This window comes from Dipodomys spectabilis, unplaced genomic scaffold, assembly GCF_019054845.1.
Source record: "Dipodomys spectabilis isolate Male_0828 unplaced genomic scaffold, ASM1905484v1 ptg000197l, whole genome shotgun sequence".
Lineage (NCBI taxonomy): Eukaryota > Metazoa > Chordata > Mammalia > Rodentia > Heteromyidae > Dipodomys > Dipodomys spectabilis.
Window position 1 is genome coordinate 17,499,793 of NW_024870874.1, and position 21,193 is coordinate 17,520,985.

General features: G+C 39.8%; 1 protein-coding gene across 2 annotated transcripts in view; it reads left to right on the top strand.

Annotated features, from left to right (window-relative positions):
- The window catches only part of Mkln1 (muskelin 1), a 289,313-nt gene that overhangs the window by 164,870 nt on the left and 103,250 nt on the right, over positions 1-21,193 (top strand). The window contains exon 1 of one of the 2 annotated variants that reach the window (XM_042695878.1): positions 12,221-12,336. The exons of the other annotated variant lie outside the window; for it this stretch is intronic. Coding sequence (XP_042551812.1) covers positions 12,239-12,336 — 98 coding nt within the window. The 5' untranslated portion in view covers positions 12,221-12,238. Of the gene's footprint in view, positions 1-12,220; positions 12,337-21,193 lie in introns of those variants that run through there. 2 annotated transcript variants of the gene reach the window in all.

Below are 21,193 nucleotides of genomic sequence, written 5' to 3' on the forward strand. Positions count from 1 at the left end.
GTGAATATGGGGTCAAACTAAAGAATTACAGTCGTGAATCACAGAATGCCCAAAGCTACCAGAAACTGGAAAGGCAAGGAAGGATTTTTCCCCCTCCAGGTTTCAGAAGGAACATGCTCTGCTGACTCATTATTTTCCTACTCCCAGCCTTTAGACAATACATTTTCATAGTTTCAAGCCACTCATTTGTGAGTATTGTTACCACAGTCCTGGGAAACCAATATAATAGGAAGCAGGATAGACACAGCACACCAAAGTACCACTCCACAGACATAAAACATTAAAGCCTTACAAAGGAGAGTTTCGTCAGTTGCCACTAAACCAAATATCAAACAGCATTAGGAAGAATGAGATAACCTGACACTGTATACCTTTTGATAGAATGCAGTAAGAGGTACATAATATCATTTTGATAGACTGATCACAATAGGAGGTAGAATTCTCTTCTAGTGACTTAGCTTAAACTGCTAAGCATGCTAGACTAAGGGAATTGATCTTAGGGGAGGTCATCTCAGACTGGTGACCTCCCCCTCCCATCCTAAATCAACTTACCAAATTATTTGGGATGCATGAATAAATAAAAAAAATCAGGGCTGGGAAGGTGGCTCAGTGGTAGAGTGCTTGCCTTGCATGCATGAGGCCCTGGGTTCGATTCCTCAGCACCACATAAACATAAAAAGCCAGAAGTGGCGCTGTGGCTCAAGTGGTAGAGCGCTTGCCTTGAGCTGAAAAGCTGAGAGACAGCGCCTAGGCCCAGAGTTCAAAAATCAGCTCAGCCCCATCCAGATAGCAGAACACCCTAAGCAATGGTTCTTAATATCATTACCATTTAATTTGGGGGTGAGTTTCTTATGGAGTAATAGCTAACTGCTATAGTCATCAGGGTAATATTCTTGCCTTTAGTATAAATGGAAACTAATCATAAGAAAATAAGACAAAAAAAATTTACCAAGTGGGATATTCTTCACAACAAATGGTCTAGATGTTAGAGCCATTGCTATTAAAAACAAGCAAACTTGGAGGCTGTTGGAGGTAGACTAGAACAGGGTTTTTCAATCTTAACTTTAATAGACATTTTGAAGCAGGTCATTCTTCAAATGGGGCCAGTGATTTATGGGCTATGTACAGGCCTTGCTGGTCCCTCTTTACAGGATGCCTGCAAGTTTCCTGTGCTGGAAGCTTAGTCCTCATTGTGGCAATGTTGAAGGGCAGTGAAAGCGGTAGTGAACAAGGTGGGCCCTAGTGGAAGGTGAGTAGCTCATTAGTGGCACTACCCTGGGAAGAGCTTAATGTAGTTCTTGCCATGCCCCAATTAATTCTTGAAAGTATGGGTTGTGGTAAAACAAAGCCACTTCATGTGATTGGTCCTTCTGAAACAGAACTTTTGGGGGAAATACCTAATTAAGGTTTCTTTGGAAAAGCTTGGGACTCAACCAAGGACAAATCATCTACCACTGAGTTCTACCCCTTGTCCCCCCAGACTTTTATGTACAGATGTTATGATCTGGCAATATCATTTACACATAAAGTCATATATGGTCCCAATGCCAAGAGTATAAGGTTAGTCACAGAAACATTTAAGTGGAAGTGACCTAAATGTTCATCTACTGGACAATGTTTATTTATGGTCAATCCTGTGGCTAAAAGATCTGATATGATGAGATGTAATTCTTTATATACATTTTTTGAAAATGTTTTTATTTCAGATTCACTACAGGATAAGTCACATAATACTCAAAAATCAAAGTTCATAACTGCTCTGCACGAGATGTAATTCTGATATATTAGAACTGAACAAAACAAAATATAGGACACTGTAGATTATATAATCTGATCTGTGTAGGAACACTACTATATACCTTTATATGGAAAAAAAAACACACAAAAAATAGTTGTCATTGCTTATCTTGTGATAAAAGCAGGAAGAATGTTTTCTCCTTCCAGTTCAGCCCATTTTAAGGTTTTAGTTTATTTTTATCATGGCCATATCGTAGTTATATAATTTAAAAATCTTTGTAGACTGAAACAATTTTTGAAATGTTAATCAATGCCCTTTCTGATTCTTTCATGGAAAATATTTTTATTAATGAAGTAGAGTAAGGATGTAGGGAGACTAAACTGGTCTGGGGGTTGAGGGAAGGGATGCAGATATGCAAATGAGCTGGCCCATTGCCGATAAGACGTGAAATTTAACAGCTAGGCAGCTGGATGAGATCCGTTAGGAAATTCCTGAGGTCTTCCTTAGTCACTCTCTTTACCTGGCTCACATCTGGCCTTTAACAACAGTCCTCTGTGGAAAGCCAAAGTGGCCCAGTAAGCAAAAAGGACTGTGTAAGAATTTTTCTTTTCCCTCTTTCATCCCCTCTGTCTGGAATTCCTTCAGGAACATGGAATTAAAGATACAACCATAATTCAAAGGCACTGAAATAGAATAATTCTTTTCTTTTTCTTTCTTCTTTTTGTGCTGACTGGGGCCTTATGTTCTCCCTTGGCTTTTCTCTCAAGATTGCTACTCTACTGCTTGAGCCACACCCTCTATTTCTGGCCTTTAGTTAACTAGTTAATTGGAGATAAGAGGCTTCTGGACTTTTTGCTCAGGCTGGCTCTGAACTATAATCCTCAGATCTCAGCCTCTTGAGTAGCTAGAATTACAGGTATAAGCCAGCGATGTCCAGCTGACAGTATAATTCTAGAAAGTGGTTGGATGGGTCTTAACACTCTCCAAACACTCTCTGTATGTGCCTAACTGGTCCTCCTGAAAGCACCAGAGATATTAATCTGAGAGCACAGCCTCAATCAGGGAAGCAGTTTTTGTTCTCAGTCAAGTGGCAAATCCAGTCTCCGGTGCAGATTCACTTAATTCCTATTAGTCATTTTGCAGCTGTATCTTGGGAAGAGAAAATTTCAGATACTTTGGGCTGATTTCACAAGTAAACTAAAAACAAGGCCTTCATAAGTCTCATTTGTTTATAATTTGCAAGTCAATAAAACAGGTCTGTCTTCATGGAGGTTTCTCTTGCATTGTTTCAGTTGCTCGCTGATCTAACTAGATTTAGTGCATTGAATCGCAGAACATCAGACCTCCCATCCTTCTTCTTAAACTGATGGCCATTTATGATATTAAGGTTATTTAGGGACACCGTTTAAAAACACAGGTCAAGTACCACGTGAGACCTCAGAGCTGATCCTAGGTTTGTTATTTTTCAGGTTGTTCAGGGACATTAGATGAATGCACCAATTTGTTGTTGTTGAGTTGCTGTGAATACTGAAGCTGCACATACGGGGATCATTATTGTAGATTGGTTTGTGACAGCTGGCCCTGATTTAGTTATTTCCTCAAGAAGACACTTTGAACAATTATTGAAATGCCTCCCCTCTGTAATTACAATAATAATGACGATGATTTTGCAACTGAATATGCAATTCAGGGTGTATCTAGTCAACCACTGTGTTTAGCTTGCTTCTCATTTTGCATCCATGTCGGCTGCTGCTGTCAGGATTACTGAAGAACAGAACAATTTTGCTATTGAGGGGCCAATGAACTTATGAATAAAAGAGTCTAAGGTCAATGCAGGGAGTTAGGAAAATAATTATTTAAGGAGTGTTAAGTATGAGTGAGGATTTTCCTTTTGTCTTTGGAGAGAGAAAAGTATTTGCAGTATTTATCAGTTTTTAAGTGAAGCAATAAAATACTATTTTTTTTATTTGTGTGTGTGTGCCAGAACTGGGGCTTGAAAGGGCCTTGTGCTCTTGTTTAACTTTTCCTATCCAAGGTGGGGGGGGGGGGCTTATCACTTGAGCCACTCCTCTACTTTTAACTTTTTTACTGGTTAACTGCAGATAAGAGTCTCATGGACTTTTCTGCATGGAACCTTGTTTTGAACCTAGTTTTGAACCTTGATATTCGAACCTTAGCCTCCTGACTAGCTATGATTATAGATGTAAGCTACCAGCACCCAGACAAAATATTTAGTAATTATAGTTAATTGAGAATTCTTTTTTTCTATATTGCTTAAGGGGTTAGAACTGAGAAAGATGGTAAAACATTAGAGAGGAGTATGCCAGGGATAGGGGGAAGAGAGTGGAGAGTAAAAGAAAATGAGACAGATATGGGAATAATAGGGAGGCCCAGCCAGTAAGTAATAAAAGCTAGATGAGGGGTAAAATGAATCTAACAGAATCATAGTGATGGAGGGGGAAAGCAGGTGAAGGAGAAAGCCAAGTAAGGAAAAGAGGGAGGAAGGAAAAAAAGGGCGAAAAAAGAAGAGAGACACTTTGGGCGCTAAAATAGGAGGAAGAGGATTTGGAGGCCAGACTTCACTAAAACTCAGAAGCATCTTAAAAACAAAACACCAAACAAGAACAACAGCAGGAAAAGGAGGAGAGACAAGACTATATAGATTTGTGGATACATACGTATTTTTAAAAGCATGTTTGTCTTTAAGATTGGCGTGGGATCTCATGAGTGTGGCATTAATATGACTATCATTAGTCACCAGCTCTCTGGTTAGCTACTGTTCCTACTGCTCACAAGGCATCTGGTGGGAGAGGTAGGAAAGTAGAAATGAAAATCTTTCAAAGTGAATGTCCAAGCTGGGAACCACTGTAGCATCAGCAGATGGCTTCTTGGCGCTGAATTCTGAGGAAGAATTCCTATTGGAAAAAGTAACTGGCACCTTCCTGCCTCATCATTATCCTAACCTAATGGGGGCCACTGTCAATCTTAGTGCATAGAAATCTTTTAAGAATCTTAAAAGTAAAATTATAGTGATGCCAAGGCTCCACCCCTATCATATGATGAAGATATTGATGAGGGATATTTGTTTGTATGTAATTTGAACTCAGGGCCTTGCTAGGCAAATGCTCTACCACTTAAATCACCCAAAGCTCTTTTTACATTAGTTATGTGATAGGGTCCTACTTTATGTCTAGGCCAATGTGGATCATGATCCTCTTGTTAGTATTTCCCCATGTAATAGGGACAGCAGATGTTTATTATAACTGTTGGACGAGATGGAGTCTCACAATTTTTTTGCGGGGAGGGGGCCCTGAACTCTGGGCCCAGGCACTGTCCCTCAGCTCTTCAGCTCAAGGCTAGCACTCTACCACTTGAGCCATAGCACCACTTCTGGCTTTTTCTACTTATGTGGTGCTGAGGAATCGAACCCAGGGCCTCATGCATGCAAAACAAGCACTCTACCACTGAGCCACCTTCAAATTTTTCTTGATGGCCTAAATGGTAATCCCTCTCATCTCTGACATCCAAGTAACTAGGATTGTAGTCCTTAGACACCATCCCCAGCCTGGTTTGAGGAGTATAAAAAGTTCCCTAGTGCCAAGTGGCATTGTGGCTCAAGTGGTAGAATGCTAGCTAGCCTTGAGCACAAAGAGGCTCAGGGTCAATGCCTAAGCCCTGAGTTCAAGCCCCAGGACGGGAAGAAAAAAAAAAAAGGTCTCCAAGTGATTCCGATATGCAGTCAAAGGTGAGACTCACTGCTCACAGGCTTCTCTCTGATGAATACTCTCCAGAGAATACTATTATAATGCTGGAAGCAAAGGGCCAAACATCAAATTGTATACAAATTAAGCCTAAAGTCAGAGGTTCTCGACCTTTATGCTACCTATTTAGTAACTGGCACTGCTGGAAATGGGTTGTGGAGTTGGACAGAAGGAGAGGTTCATTTAGAGCTTATCTGCAAATCCACAGGAAGAAAATAGCACTATCAACGTGCTAGGAATGGGATGGGAAGGGGAAACAAAGGAGGAGGCTACAATGCTTGATAAGAAATGTACTCATTATCTTGCCCATGTAATTGTAACCCCTCTGTACAGTATTTTCACAATAAAAAAAATAAAATAATAATTTAAAAAAAGACTTGCATTTTAGAAAGGATTTCATTTCCAACATTGTGAAGACCTCTGGTGGCTTTTTAATGGCAAACTTCAGTTGACCTCAGTCTGAGCTGGAGTGTGCGGCAACCAGGAGACATAGCTGGCTTCTGTTTCTTGTTTACTGGATTCTGCTGCTCAGCTCATCTCTTAACATCCTGGACCACCTTGGGTCCCCCCTTGCTCTCTGATCGGCCTCTAGGTTCTCCTCTCTCAAGTGGAGCCATCTAGAATTTACTATCACAAACTCCTCCCATTTCTGTTCCTCTGCTTCATTAACACTGGAATATTTAATTGGCCCTTCGTAATCTGTCCTTTCACCCTTTCGTGCCAGATAACACATAGGGATTCCATTTATTATGGCTTTCTGAAATCCAGTCTCCTAATACACAAGGGACTTGGTTGTTTGTTTGATTGATTGATTGATAGCAGTACTGGAATTTGAATCAGAGACCTGAGCTTGCTTGGCAAGGGTCTACCACTAGAGCTACAACTTAGTTATTGCTTTAGTTTTAAGGTAGGACTTCAATTATTACTTGGGGTAGGTCTTGGACTTGATATTCCTGTGTAGCTGGGATTACAGGTGAGTACCATCCTGCTTGATGTGTTTGGCAAGCCAGATGTGTTCTTGTTAACTTTTTGCCCAGGCTATCCTTGAACTTTCATCCTCTTGATCTCTGGTTTTCAAATAGTTAAGATTACAAGCATGTGTCATTACGCTTGGCCTCAGAAAGAGTTTTAATATGTGATAGGGTTCTAATATATGATGCCTTAATACATAAAATAAGAAAGAAAGGTTTGCTTTGACAGACCCACTGGGATGAATACTATAGAACTACGGGATTATCTCTAGATGATTCTATTATATTATAGGAATGGCAGTCATCAGGAAATACATATTTGGTCTTTGATCTTGGAGATAATACTGCCATCACTGCCCTTTATGAATATAAATCAATCCACTTAATATGTGACTTAAATGTGGGCTTTGAATAACCAGGTATATTCCAAGCACCTGGCACACAGAGGTGCACTGTAAGTATTTATTGTATTTATTTATGGAAGTCTAATCATTCCAAGGTAATCAGGATAAACCAGGGTGAGAGGAACTAGATCTGCCTCTTAGTGTACAACAACCATACCTCTAGCTGTAGAGATGGGAGAAAACCAGGGAATCTCCTTAATTTCAGACATTTCTTCCCAGAGAGCTGGGATGTTCTTGTTCGATTCCATTTGTTCCCAAAGGCCTAAAGGTTGCAAATGTACTAAGAATCAGTGTTAATTGCTTTTTTGAGATGTCACTTTGTCAGCTTTGTTTGGATGTGGTAATTTGCAAAGCAACCTCCAGAAGTTGACAGTTCATCCATAGCTGTGTGGTGTCCAGACATTTCCTGGGATTTCTGCCCACCTCCTATGCAGCTGGCAGTGTCTGCCAAGCCAGGATATGTGTTCAACAGGGATTAACTTGCAACCAGTAGCACTTTATTGTGTCTGAGATTGTTAAAATTCCAGAAGAGTAAAGACCATTTCTACTTAATCCAGAGAAGAGCAGTAATTATAAATGAAGGATTAACAAGCACTTCAAGAGAACCGGGTCTACTCTGGGTAGATCAGGAAGTTGCTGCCCTGACAAGTTTGATGTCAAGGTCAAGATGGCTGGGCTACTGCCCATGTTTAGCATCTATTCTCATTGTATGGAACCAAATTGTAAGCTGCTATTCCCTGGACTGACATTTGTGTGTATGTGTTTCAGTTCCTGCTTATTTCTTTTTGAAGTTCTTTTTCTCTGAGTAGAGATTTCCTGATCGTTCTTCACACATACTTCAAGGTCACAGCCCAGACTAAAATGTTTACCAAAAAAAGCTGGGCACTTATAAAGAAGAGTCATTGCCAGCTTCTGCATTCCCTGTGCCTGACTCCAACCAAGCTCAGCAAAAGGAAGGGATAAAGTGGTTTCTGGAACCAGGAATTTCTGGGTTTGAATGCCAACAGGAAAACAAAATTCTGTTTAATTTCTCCAGCAGGCTGAGACTGAGGCTGCTGCTGGGGCTGCTGCTGCTGCTGCCACCTCCTGGGAGAATGGAGACTTGAGCTTCATACCTGAAGCTCCTTTCATAGTTCACCTGTGATTTGGGCAAAAAGGCCCCACTAAGGCAGGACTGATTTTTTTTTTTTTTTTTTTTGGTTGTTGTTGTTCTAGAAAATAAAGGAGATAGCCTTTTGTTCCATAAACAAAAACACTAGGATGCCTTGCATTTCCTTCTTTTGGCAATGTTAGACTTAAATGATTTCAAGGCCGAGACTGGCTCAGCCGTACAGCATGTATGTGTGAGGCCTGGGTTCAATTCTCAGCACTGGAAAAAAAAAAATTCTAGAACAGCTAGTTTTAGAAATATATCAGTGATTTCTGCTCTCGGTTTTCTAATCCCTTAATCGTGGAATGATGATATAATAGAGAGAGGGTGATGAATCTTATCCTCTCAGAGTCTTACTTTAATGGTCAGGCTGTTCCGAGAGTTGAGAAACTAAATTTCTGTATGTAATAGGAATTGTAATAGGGTGGGTTCACATTTACAATCTCCCTAGTGGGTTTTCTTAGTTGCTGACCAAAACATGGAGAGGCAGCCTCTATGCCTTTATTCTGTCCAGTTTTCTAGTTTATAGATGACTTTCAACCAACTTCTTCCTTCTAACTTCTTTATTGAAACATAATTAGACATTAACATGAAGATATTCAGGAGAAACTAAGAGATAAAACTCAGGAAATATTTCTTGAGTACCTACTATGTGATAGTAATAAAGGATTTGAAGGATAACCATGTAAAAATGATGACATGAAAAAATTCTGTACAATTCCTCATGAAATATGTTAAGAAAAAAGTGACTGTGATTCAGACTTGGGTTCTAGGTTCAAGTCTAGACAGCTCAGTTGTATATGTGACATAGACATAGCAGCTGACATAGTTAAGTATTCATTTCTTCATCTGTCCAATACTATTTTTACATTTAGAGCAGAATTTGATCAATACTACATGGTACCTCATCTGTCCTAACCATTGAAAGCTGTTAAAGAGACCATGAGCCTTATATAACTTTATGTCTGAAGGTTATTTTCCTTCACCGATGAATTATAGGTTATATTTTAACCCGTTGTATAGAGCGTGTATTTATTCCAATCTATTTCCAGGGTTTGATTTTAAACTTCTGTTAGGGATTGAATGTTTGCATCCCCTCCCAAATTTACATTGAAACATAATTCCCAATCCAACAGTCTGAAAGAGATGGAGCCTTGGGAGATAATTAGGCTATGAAGATTCAGCCTTCACGAATGGGGATTAGTGTTCTTGTTAAAGGACTGGAGAAATCGGCTCCCTTCTTTCCTCCTTCCTCTCCTCTACCATAAGAGAACCAGTACTCTTCCCCTACAGAGGACATAGCAACAAGAAGCCATCTTGGAAGCAGAGACTGGACCTTTACCAGACTGGACCTGCTGTACCTTTGACTGTGAATTGTCAGGTTCTAGACTGTGAGGATAAAATTTCTGTTTGGTTTTTTTTAAATCATTTTTCCCATCTCAAGGTATTTTGTTACAAAAGTATATGAATGCACTAGTGAATATAACAACTATTGAATCCCTTCCTTCACAATGAAAAAACACTTGCTTTTTGCCTTTAGCCAAGTGGTATGTACCTTTGCCTGAAAATAAACTCAGCTGTGTTTGTTTTGCTTTTTAACCTTGGTGGTCTTTATTAGGAGTTGACAGTATCTTTTAAAGTTTACTAAATTTATTACAATATATCAACTCACTTGAGAATTGTGATGTGACAGAATAGGCTTTTGAACCAGAAATTCTGGCTCTGGTACTGACTAGCCATGTCTCCTTGGATAAAGCATGTATCCTAGTTGCTGCTTGGAATTTTATTTTTAATCCAGCCTTTGCTTGCTTGGCTCTTTTCCATTGTACAGGTATCAGTTCAGTCATTACTTTTTCAGAGAAGCTTTCTTTCACAGTCCAGTCTCAGAATTACCCTGGTTTAGTCTCTTTTTAGCACTTAGCACAGACTAAAATAGACCATTAGTTGTTGTCTTGTGTCTTACATGTTGCCCTACAAGAAGGTGAGCTGTGTAAGGTAAGGCCTTTTCTGATTACTTCTCATAAGCATCTAAACCAAGGCCTGGTACCTTATTGCTTCTTAGTAAGTCTTTCTTCCAGCATGGGAGTAAAAAGCAAAACCCTACACATAACCAGTTGCTCTCTCTGAGAAGTCCTTAATATGACCGATGTACTGGAAGGCCACTAGAGGATGACAGGATGAGTAGGTTAGTAGAGCTGTGGTGTTACCATACTTGCTGCTAATTCCTGAAAAATGACTCATTGTTCACCATGTAACTATCAATAGATCCTATCTTTGAAGTGCAAAGGAATTAGACACTATAAAGTTGCTGTTGGTTTCCAGGCCTTCTCTGTCCATCCTTCCAAACAATTACGTAAAGTCATACCCCAAAGGCAGAGGAGAATGAAGATGTCCTCCTTGAGATTTCAGCATCTAGCTACTAATAGTCTCCTGCAAAGCTTGGAATTTCTTATATACTCTTCAATTTTGTTTACCCATATTTTTAGACTCACTATCACTATATATATATATGGCCTGCATTTCTTGACAGAGGAGTGCTTGAATTAGTTAACCATTTGTGAAGTTGGTGTTGTAGGAAGTCAGGAATACATATTTGGAGAGGTTTTGGCATTCTTTTCTTTGCAATATCTGTCTCTAATCCAAGCTCTCTTTTGGAATGATTCATTCATTCTTCAGTAAAATATGGAGCCTCAACTACTGGTAGAGAGTACAACAGTCTTAACTGATACAACTCTGAACAGGATATACATGACTTCTACCTTCATGGGAATTTTCCTTTGTTCCTTTGGGAACAAAAAAATAAAGAGGAAATTAAAACATATTATAATCTTTGCTGAACTAAGAAAGAAAAACTCAAGATACTAAGGAAAGATTAGGGGGAAAAAATCAACTAACCTCAAAATCGATGATAAGGAAAGATTGCCCATAAACAAAATTATCTGAAGCATGAGCAAGAATTAGCTAGGCAAAATAGGGGGCAGAGAGGGTTTCAAGGCTTGGTTTAGACTAAGCCCTGAAGTTACCGTTACACCAAAAGCCCTGGCTTTTTGGTGTTTGATTGAAGATGAGTCTCACAAACTTTCCTGTCCAGGCTGGCTGGGAACTGCAATAGCTAGGATTACAGGTGTGAACCACTGTGCCAGGCCTATTTGTATTCTTGATCTGGTATCCAGGGGGAGGCAGTTACATTCCCCTCAATGGAAACAGGAAGTCAGGAAAGGACTAGAGGGAGTTGGGTCAGGTTAATGATCATAATAAGAGAGAATAGAATTATTGACTCAGTTGGTCGCTGAGTTTTCCTATATCATACATACTATTCAGGCTTTCAGGAGTCCAGCTCTTGGGCAATGATTGACATATATGTCGGTAATTGTAGTGGCTAAGCCATAGAAGATGCATAAGCCTGATAAACTTGACAGAAGCATAATCTAAACTTGCCACATATTTGGACCCAGTGTTCCTTCTGTGATAAGAAGCTGCGATGCCCATATGGCGTTTAGAACACAAGAGACTCCTCTTCCTCCACCAATGCCCCAGAATTTTTATAAGGACTAAATTGTGGGCAGATTTACCAACTGGAAATAAGCTATGACACACAGCGACTCAACTCTGCAAGATTTTTTTTTTTTTTTTGCCTTGTAGGTGAACGTCATTCCTACAGAACTTTTAGGAATGAGACATGTTTATGGCGTTACAGAACAGAGGACACGCTGTCATTTCCTTTTCCTGTCTCCTTCTGGCCCAGGAATTCAGTGACAAAGACGTTTCTTTACTCCCAGGAAAAACTCCAGAAGGGAAGGACAGAAGTCATTGCGTTCCAATTTTGTTCAGTGCTGTTTCCTTAATGAATTTTAAAACTTGAAACGCAAAGGCATCCATTCTTCAAGTTGGTCCTCTCATTTTCCCTTCCTAATCCATAACCACAATATCTTTTAATACTGTTCATGGCTTTCGTTTTGACTCCTGCTTTTATGAAGTCATTCTCTTCTCAGCGTCTCAGAAGAGCCCCCCAAGAGCCCACCTCTCCCCAAACCCATTTTCTGCCAGTCATGTAGGAGGGCAGCGTGAGAAACCCTACTACCCATTTCCGCCCAGGGTCTCTACGCAGCCAGGGTAGCGATCCGGGACGAGGTCCCTTTAAGAACAGGCCACGCCCCCTTCCCGCCTACCGGCGCGACCCGGCGGACGGTGGCGGCCGCTACGGTGCTGACAAGATGGCGGCTGGCGGGGCTGTTGCTGCGGCGCCGGAGTGCCGGCTTCTGCCCTACGCGCTGCACAAGTGGAGCTCCTTCTCCTCCACCTACCTTCCCGAGTGAGTGCCAGGCCCCGGTCTCGTGCTTCCCCGCTCTCCGGCGTGAGCCCGGCTGGGTCGAGGGTGCAGGGGAGGGCCGCGGAGCCCGAGAGGCCCAGGCGGGGCCTGTCAGGGGGACGTGCGGCCTTGGGAGTCTCAGTCCCGCCGCCCCCCGCGCCGTCCGCCCGGCCGAGCCCGGACCCCGGCTCCCGGATCCCGGGAGCGAGCCCGGGGAGGCGGCGACGTGTGTGGCGGCCCGGGGCGGGCGCCGGGAAGCGGGGTGCAGGCCCGGCTCCCCTCGGTGGAGCAGGCCGGGGGGGGGTGGAGGGGGCGGGGGCGGGCCCGGGAGGGTTTACCCGCGTCGTGGGCCGTTCTGTGATCGCGGTGGGGACCGAGTGGGAAACCGAGGCGCTGCGGAGGGGGCGGAGGGGGCGGAGGGGTCCTTGAAAGTGCTGAGCTCTGGAGCGGTGGGAAGAGTCCCGGCGAAGCTGAGAAGTTGTGGAACCCATCGGAATCCTGGCTCGTGGAGGGCTGTCTTTTATTCACTCACTGACTTTTTTTGGGGGAGGGGGGAAGAAAAACAGGGGGAAGGAGAAAACATTACACAGAAGAGTCAGTTATTTGTTGGCTCATTAGAAGATGGATTTGTCTAGGCGTATAACAGCCTCCCATCCCAGAAACTATCAACAGAAGAGTCCAACTTCGGTGAATTTGCCTTCTAACATCACCTTGGTCTGGGATCCTCGATTTAAGTATTTAAAATTTTAAAGAAACAACAACTTCCGTTTTATGGCGGCCAAATTTTTTTAACCTTTATCTTTTAGAGAACTAGATTTCACTCCCAATTTTACATGCAGATGGGAAAGGTGGCCTACTCAGATCTGTGCAGTTTCCATGTCCCATGGGCCACCCTCTTACAGACTCACAGATAAAGTTTATGAACACATCGCTACACCAATGTAATGACTAGGTATATGATGTGCGCACACAGAGAAGTTTCCTGCCTTTGTTTCAAGATATTGTCTACATTTCCCAAGATTTAATTTCTCTGGTCAAATTAAGAATCTGACAATGGAACTGTAACTAGAAGAAGCTTAACTCCTGACTTCCAATCCCAGTCTGCTAGTTACCAGGTCAAGGGTTGATAATCAGGCTGTCAAAAGATCTGGCTCGAAGAAGAGTGAGTGACCTGTGGTCTGATCTGGCCTGTATGGGTTATTGATGGGTACTGCATGACAGTGTCCCTGATTGATGCTGAAACCCAGCTTTTAATTTGAGGGTGAGCCAGGTAAACACTCAGCTGAGGTTGAAATGTGGCCCTGAGTACTTGGCCTTTATTTCCTTGGCTAGTTCATTTTTGTATCTGAGAATAATCTGCATTTTCTACATGTAGGTTAGAATCACAGACATTTGAAAAATGGGATGGTAGTGTTTGGTCTAATGTCTGTATAGACATGTTTCTGGTCTTGAATTAGGCTATTTCCAGGTTGTCATTCCTGTAAACTTCTGGTATAGGCAGGAGATGTGGTTATCACAAGTCCCCTTTGAGTTTGAGTTTGGACATTTTCAAAGCTAGAAAGGATGTGGGCAGGTGGGTAATCTTTAATTTGACTTCTGTCTTGAAATCTTGGCCCCTGACTTGAGTTTGAAAACTGTAGTTTTGGAGTTAGACGGTAATTATTTGAAATTGGAGAAATCTATTGCTATAGTTTTCTCAAGTACGTTGATAAGGTAGTATTCAATACAAAGACAATTTTCAAAACTTTTCGTTTACTGTTATCTTATTTATTCCCATTGACAATCAATTGATGGATGCGGTATTTGTTCCCAGTGACAGTCTATTGATAGCTGCAGTATAGTTTTTGTTTTAAGGCACTAAATTACTGTAATTGAAGAGTAAGCACAACTTTTTCCTTTTAGTGTAATTGAGTAATTTGGACTTTGAGGATTTTGTCTGGTGGGTTGGTGTGTGCCATGGTCACTTGTAAAATTCTTGGTTTTGAACTTCCATTAGCAAATATAACCATATAACAGCAAGTATGAGATATATATTGTTTTTATCGTTGCCTTACAATCACCCTAAGGGCAAGTGCTGTATCTTGTAAAAGTCCTGTTAAGGAACTAGCTAAAGAGGTCTCATTTTAGGTAGAGCCTTTTGTTGAAATTTCCCGTGAAGTAGCAAATATTGACAGAAATCTACCACTATGAGTTGGTGATGATAAACTAATGACAAAAATGGTGAACACTTACATACTCTGTATGCCTGTCTCTGTTATGAGTACTTTTAAATGTTTAACTCATATGGTCACATAGTCCTGTGAAGAATTTTTTTTTCCACATGAAGACATAAACATGGAGAATTAAAACTTGCTTAGAATATAGAGCTAAGGTTTGAACCCAGGGAGTAGGGCTCCACAGCCCATGGTCCTAAGTATAGTGCTTTTCTGTTTTTCTTGTAAGTTACTTACTCAAGGTTATATAGATTTCAAGAGGCTTGGCAACTTCTCATTTAAAACCTGTTGCACTATGTGACTATGATGAAAAACAAAAATGCCCCACCATTTACTGAGCTATTAATGTTTGTCAGGCATTTTGCTCTTAGCATGTCTTACATTAAGTTTTCACAAAAACTAATTATATTTTACAAAAGCTAGGGAAATGGAAGTTCAGAGAACTGGTTAACTTGCTTACATCTGGGAGTCGAAAGTATAAGAGAGGTTTCTTGGACCTTCAAACTTCTCTTAGAAAAGCTAAGCAGTGTCAGTATTTTACTTTCTTCTTTTTTTTTTGCTGGTGCTGGGATTTGAACTCAGGGCCACATGAGTATTCTGCTTGCTTACTCAGTTGATGCTCTACCACTTGAGTCATGCCTGCAGCTCATCTTTTTGCTGGTTATTTTGGGGATGGAGTTCTTTGGACTTTGCTATCCAAGCTAGCTTTGAATTCCAGTCTTCTGGATTTCAACTTCCTGAGTAGCTAGGACTATAGGCATGAGCTACCAATACCCTGCCACTTCAGTATTTTACATGACTGTGTTAGGTGCCTACTTGGGAATATAGATTAAAAAGCTCTCTAAAGTTAGAAGAGCAAGTGACAGAAAGACAGCTACATTTTATCTTGATATTTAAGGTTTTAATGTATTAATATGAAAACTGGAAGGCCCTTTGGAAATATTTTACATATTAGGTAATTTCATTAATAGGAAATGATCTTTACATAATACTGAATTGCTTAGATAGTATAGTGAAATTTAACAACCAGGACAGGTAAATGTATTTCAACTCCTAGTAAGTAATTTTAAGAATAGTTTTTATTGCAAAAGAGATTATAGGTAGAGCTTTTGCAAAGTACTGATCCAACAGAAACAAATCTCCTATCTAGAGATTACTAACTATCCTGATATGTCGTTCTAGATCTTATATCTATATGTCTTTTCCAGTTTACTTTTGTCCTCTATTTGTTAATTATATACACACATTGAGAATCATTGATCTGAAACTCAGAAATCTGAAAGCCTCTGAAATCTGGAACTTTTTGAGAATCTTAACTTTCAGATTTTAGAGTATTTGGAGCATTTGGGGAATTTCTGGATTAGAAATTCTTTACTGGTAGATGCTATGAAAATATTCCAAAATCTGAAACACCCTGAAATCTGTTACAGTTTTGACTCAATTATTTAGGGTAAGGAATACTTAGTCTGTATTATAAGAATTTCCTTACATTCTTTTATATCCATTTGGGTACTTTATAGTCCATATAATGAATTTATTGTTCTCCTATTATTGGACACTTAAACATTCTTAATTTGCTTTGTTTGTTTTTGTTCTTTGACTATTATGAGTAATGAGAAAGATTGCCTTTTAGAAGGAAATTTGAACTCATGTTATTGGTTATGAGGTGAATTGTTATATAAAAGGTATTGGTTTATTTTCTTGCTGTGTAGACAGACTCTTGGGCCCCATAAGTTAATTTTGGTATTCCTAGTAGTTTAGGCATGAGGTGGGGGCGGGGGGAAGGCAGGGAATGGGGGAGGTGTTCCAGTACTGGGGCTTTAACTCAGGGCTTGGGTGCTGTCCCTTAACTTTTTCCACTCAAGATTGGTGCTCTTAGAGCCACAGCTCACTTCCAGCTTTTTAATGGTTAATTGAAAATAAGAATCTCACAGACTTTCCTGCCTAAGCTAGCTTTAAACCACCATCCTCAGATCTCAGACACCTGAGTACTAGCTAGGATTACAGATGAGAACTATTGGTGTATAGCCAAGAGTATATATTTTGATCAGAGGTTCTTAGATGTACCTTAAGAATGCTTTCCTTATTCAAAAGTGACATTGCTATCAATAATTTATTTGACTTTCCTACTTCCATTCCTTTTTTCCTACTTAAAATTTTTTCTCTTGCTGGTCCACCTGGTGCTTAAACTCAGGCCTGGGCGCTATCCCTGAGCCTCTTTGTGCTTAAGGCGAGCACTCTACCACTTGAGCTACAACGTGCCACTTCCAGCTTTTTCTGAGTAATTAGAGATGGATTCTTATGGACTTTTCTTCCCTGGCTGGCTTTGAACTGTGATACTCAGATCTCAGTCTCCTGAGTAACTTGGTTTACAGGGGTGAGCCATCGGTGCCTTGCTGCATTATTATAGCGTTTACATGAATTTTGATTTTATTATCACATACATTTGAAAAATAGTCTACCATTTAACTTGATAGATGTCCTTTATTTTCCTTTCTCTTTCTTTAACCTGAAATTAGACAATGGGGTTACTGTGTTTTTAGTATGGAATTCTTAGAACTTAAGAAAAATAAAGACAAGATGAAGGAAATTTATTGTGAGGTGGATTGAGAATTAGAATTTGAGTTTTTTGTCAGTCATGGGGCTTGAACTCTGGGCCTGTGCGCTGTCCCTTAGCGCTTCAGCTCAAGGTGAGCATTCTACCACTTGAGCCACAGTGCCACTTCTGGTTTTCTGGTGGTTTATTGGAGGTAAGAGTTTCATGGACTTTCCTGCCTGGGCTGGCTTAGAACTGTGATCCTCAGATCTCAGCCTCCTGAGTAGCTAGGATTAGAGGTGTGAGTTGCTGGCGCCTGGCTCAGCATCTTGAGTTTTAATGAGTTATGATTCTTTTCTGAGCATCATTGATTTTTTTTTCTTCTGTAAGTACTTTTTATCTTGATCAAATGTTGCAACATTTTATAAATCTAAAAGTTTTTTTGGGGGGGCGCAGATGGGAGATAGCTGTATCTATATTTAAGGTTTGTTTCATTAACAACATACATGTATTTTTTTACTCAGTTTAAAGTATTTAACTCTTTCAGCTGATAAAAATAATTACTGGGGTTGGGAAGATGGCTCAGTGGTAGAGTGCTTGCCTTGCATGCCAGAGGCCCTGGGTTCAATTCCTCAGCACTACATAAGCAAAAAGAAAGAAGCTGGAAGTGGCACTGTGGCTCAAGTGGTAGAGCGCTAGCCTTGAGCTGAAGAGCTGAGGAACAGAGCCCAGGCCCAGAGTTCAGGCCCCACGACCCCCCCCCCCCCAAAAAAAAAATACTGATTCATTAGGGTTTATAAACATCAATTTCTTATTTGCTTTTATTTGTCCCGGTTTTGGGTACATTAAACATGAGTGGAAATGTCACAGTAAAATCCCCTGTTTACATATAACTCATGTATGCTAATTAACAAAAACACTTCCATCTTTAATAGTTTTTTGATACTCTGTGTCAAGCGGTTTTTTTATTTCTATTTTTATTGCTGTACTATGATATTTGAGTTGCAACTAATGATGACTTTTCAGATTTCTGGCTTATCTTTACCATGAACAAATTGTTGAGTGCCTCTTAACTCCAGCATAATGACTGTCCATGTTAGAAAATAATAGAGAAAAATCTCTTATGGTGCACTATTCATACATACATACAAGAGTTCAGTAGAAAATAGTAAAAGCTAAATTCAGAGGAATGGAAAAAGCAGTAAATGCTACCGAAATTAGAAGTGCAATTTAGAGGATTTTGCATCTGTTGAAGGTTAGGGTTTCGAAGGGAAACTTCTTAAAAGAGGTAAATGAGCTATGATTTCTTTTTTGATCTAATTTCATCCTTATTATTCTTTGCTTTCTCTCCTCCCCCTTTTTCCTCCCCCATTTAGTGATGCTGAAGATTGAATTCAAGGCTTAGTTCGTGCAAGGCCAGAACTGCTGAGCTATGCCCACAGCTTTTTTTTTTTTTTAATGCTTTTTGATGTTGCCTAAAGTTTTAAATATTTCATTTTAGCAAGTAACAAATTTAAGTGAGAAAAAATAGAGATTTTATGATTTGCTTTTTTATTTTTTAATAAACAGAAAACTTGATCTAATGTTAGTCTAATGTTAGTGAGTTTGAATTTTAGTTTTTGGAAATTGAGGAGTTATCAAAGATTTTAAGCAGAAAAAATAAAGTGTCTATGGCTTAGCAAACTAAAAGTTTCAAATATTAAAACCAAATTTGGATTGTAGTATCTCATTTTGAACATCTTCAAAAAAAACAGTGCATGTTTATCCCTGGGATAAACATATAGACCTTCAGTTGATTATAGGGCAAAATGATTTAAAAAAATTCAGTTTCCTGGGTCTTGTTCATGTGGGGTTTTTTTGTGTTTTTTTTTTTTTTGTTTTGTTTTTTGTTTTCTTTTTTTTTTGGGTCCGGTCATGGGGCCTGAACTCTGGGCCTGGGCGCTGTCCCTCAGTTCTTCAGCTCAAGGCTAGCGCTCTACCACTTGAGCCACAGTGCCACTTCCGGCTTTTTTCTTTTTGCTTATATGGTGCTGAGGAATCGAACCCAGGGCCTCTGGCATGCAAGACATGCGCTCTACCACTGAGCCACCTTCCCAGCCCTTGTTTTTTTGTTTTGCAGGTCATGGGGCTTGAACTCTGGGTTTGGGCACTCTCTCTGTGCTCTTCAGCTCAAGGCAAGCATTCTACGGCTTGAGCTACAGTGCCACTTCTGGTTTTCCAGTGGTTTATTGGAGATGAGAGTCTCACGGACTTTCCTGCATGGGCTGGCTTTCAACCATGATCTTCAGATCTCAGTCTCCTGAATAGCTAGGATTACAGGCATGAGCCACTGACGCCCGGCTCATGAGTTCTTTTTATTAAAATTGATTTGCCTGGGAATTTGCTCATGGCTTAGACCCTTGCTACTCAGAAGTGTAGTTTTGCTCCCCAGTAGTATTGTCAATTCTGAGTATAGACCTGATGATGAATCCCATTTTATTTTGGCAGCAGTATTTACCTGTATATGTACATGTGGTATAATAGTTCATCAGTATTGCCCATGTGTGTGCAGGGAATAATTTCTACCACCCTTTTACTCTGTATTTAACCATCTGTTAAAGTTTATAATACATTTGTGTTGCTTGTTATAAGATACTGACAGTATAATAGATGAAATTTCTTAAATCTCTTAGAATCCCTTTTAGGACCAAAAAAAATTAATTATATCCTTTCCTCTCAGAAAGCCATACAGAATGAACAGTAAGAAAAATCTGCAGCATAAATGTATATATTTCATTAGGTAAAATTATGTGGGATGTTTAAAGGAGAAACAAATAATTCTGACTGTATAGAAAGATTGCATTATAAAAAATGATATTTTCATTCTGTTGCTTTTAATTTGATTAAGAACAATAATGTACACTTGAAATTGCAAGTTTTGTAATTATAAGCTGAAAAGTTTTTCTTGCAGTTTAAAAATGATAAGGATATGCATACATTTTCAAAACTAATTTAGGGAATATTTGAACAGAAAAGCTTACAGCCATTAACTGACAGTAGTATATTTCAATCTTATTTGACTGAAATGAAATTTATCTTACCTGAGAATCTTGTAATAGTCTGGAGACACTGGTCCAAAATACTAGTCTTTGCTGAGGACCCCACAAAAATGATACTTTTTTTTTTCCTGTAGGTACAATCATTTTTACTAGTTGGTTTAGACCAAAAAGAAAGTTAAGGAAAAATATTAGCAAAAAGGTGAACACAGAGGCTAGCCTTTATCCAGAAGATTCTAACTCCTCATCTTCAGAACATGTGGTTAATGAGGTGACTTGATTTCACCTTTTTTTAGTGAGTTCATTTTGTTCAAAGTAGTCTGTATATAGTAGCTTTATATCTCAGGTCTATGAAGAATTCAGAAGAGAAAAAGGAAAAAAAGTGGAAGAAAATCAGGCTGGTGATTGTAACATGCTTGTCATCATATTTAATGGGAAACCTAACATTGGTCGATCCCAACTTTGTATATTTCTGACAGGAATCAAGGCCCTAGAGGCCTGTCTGTCTGTCTAGCCATAAGTAGCCCTGAGTTCATCCCAGGACTGCCAAAAATAAATAAATATATAGATAAAAGAAGGAAAGTTACTCTGAATTGAAGGTCATTTCAGATCGTGTCATTTACTTTAAAAAAGGTCTGAATATCAAGAGACTGAACTTGTAAAAATACCCACATATGCTCTGTATTCTAACATGAGAAGAAATAGGTGTTAGCCTTGTGGGAAGCCACAGGATAGAAGAGACCTGACAGAAGGAACTCAGAACTGGAGAAGCTATCTATGCAGGGCAAACGTGCTTGTATCAAGGAGCGAAGACCCTTACTCCTGGGATTGACTCTCTTGGCCCCTCCAGTGAAATAAAAAGCTTAACATTGTACCAGCTGACAAGGAGAAAATACTTAACGGGGCCCAAATCCAGTTTCAAAGAATAGTCAAAAAGATTTGAGTCAATAACTTCATAGCTCCTAATGTGATTTTTTTCCCATTAAAAATAATTACCTTTAGGTGTTTTGATTCAAATCAGTTTGTAAGTACAGTGCATTTTGGTGTGTATCAGCCCTTCCATTGTTCTCCCACTT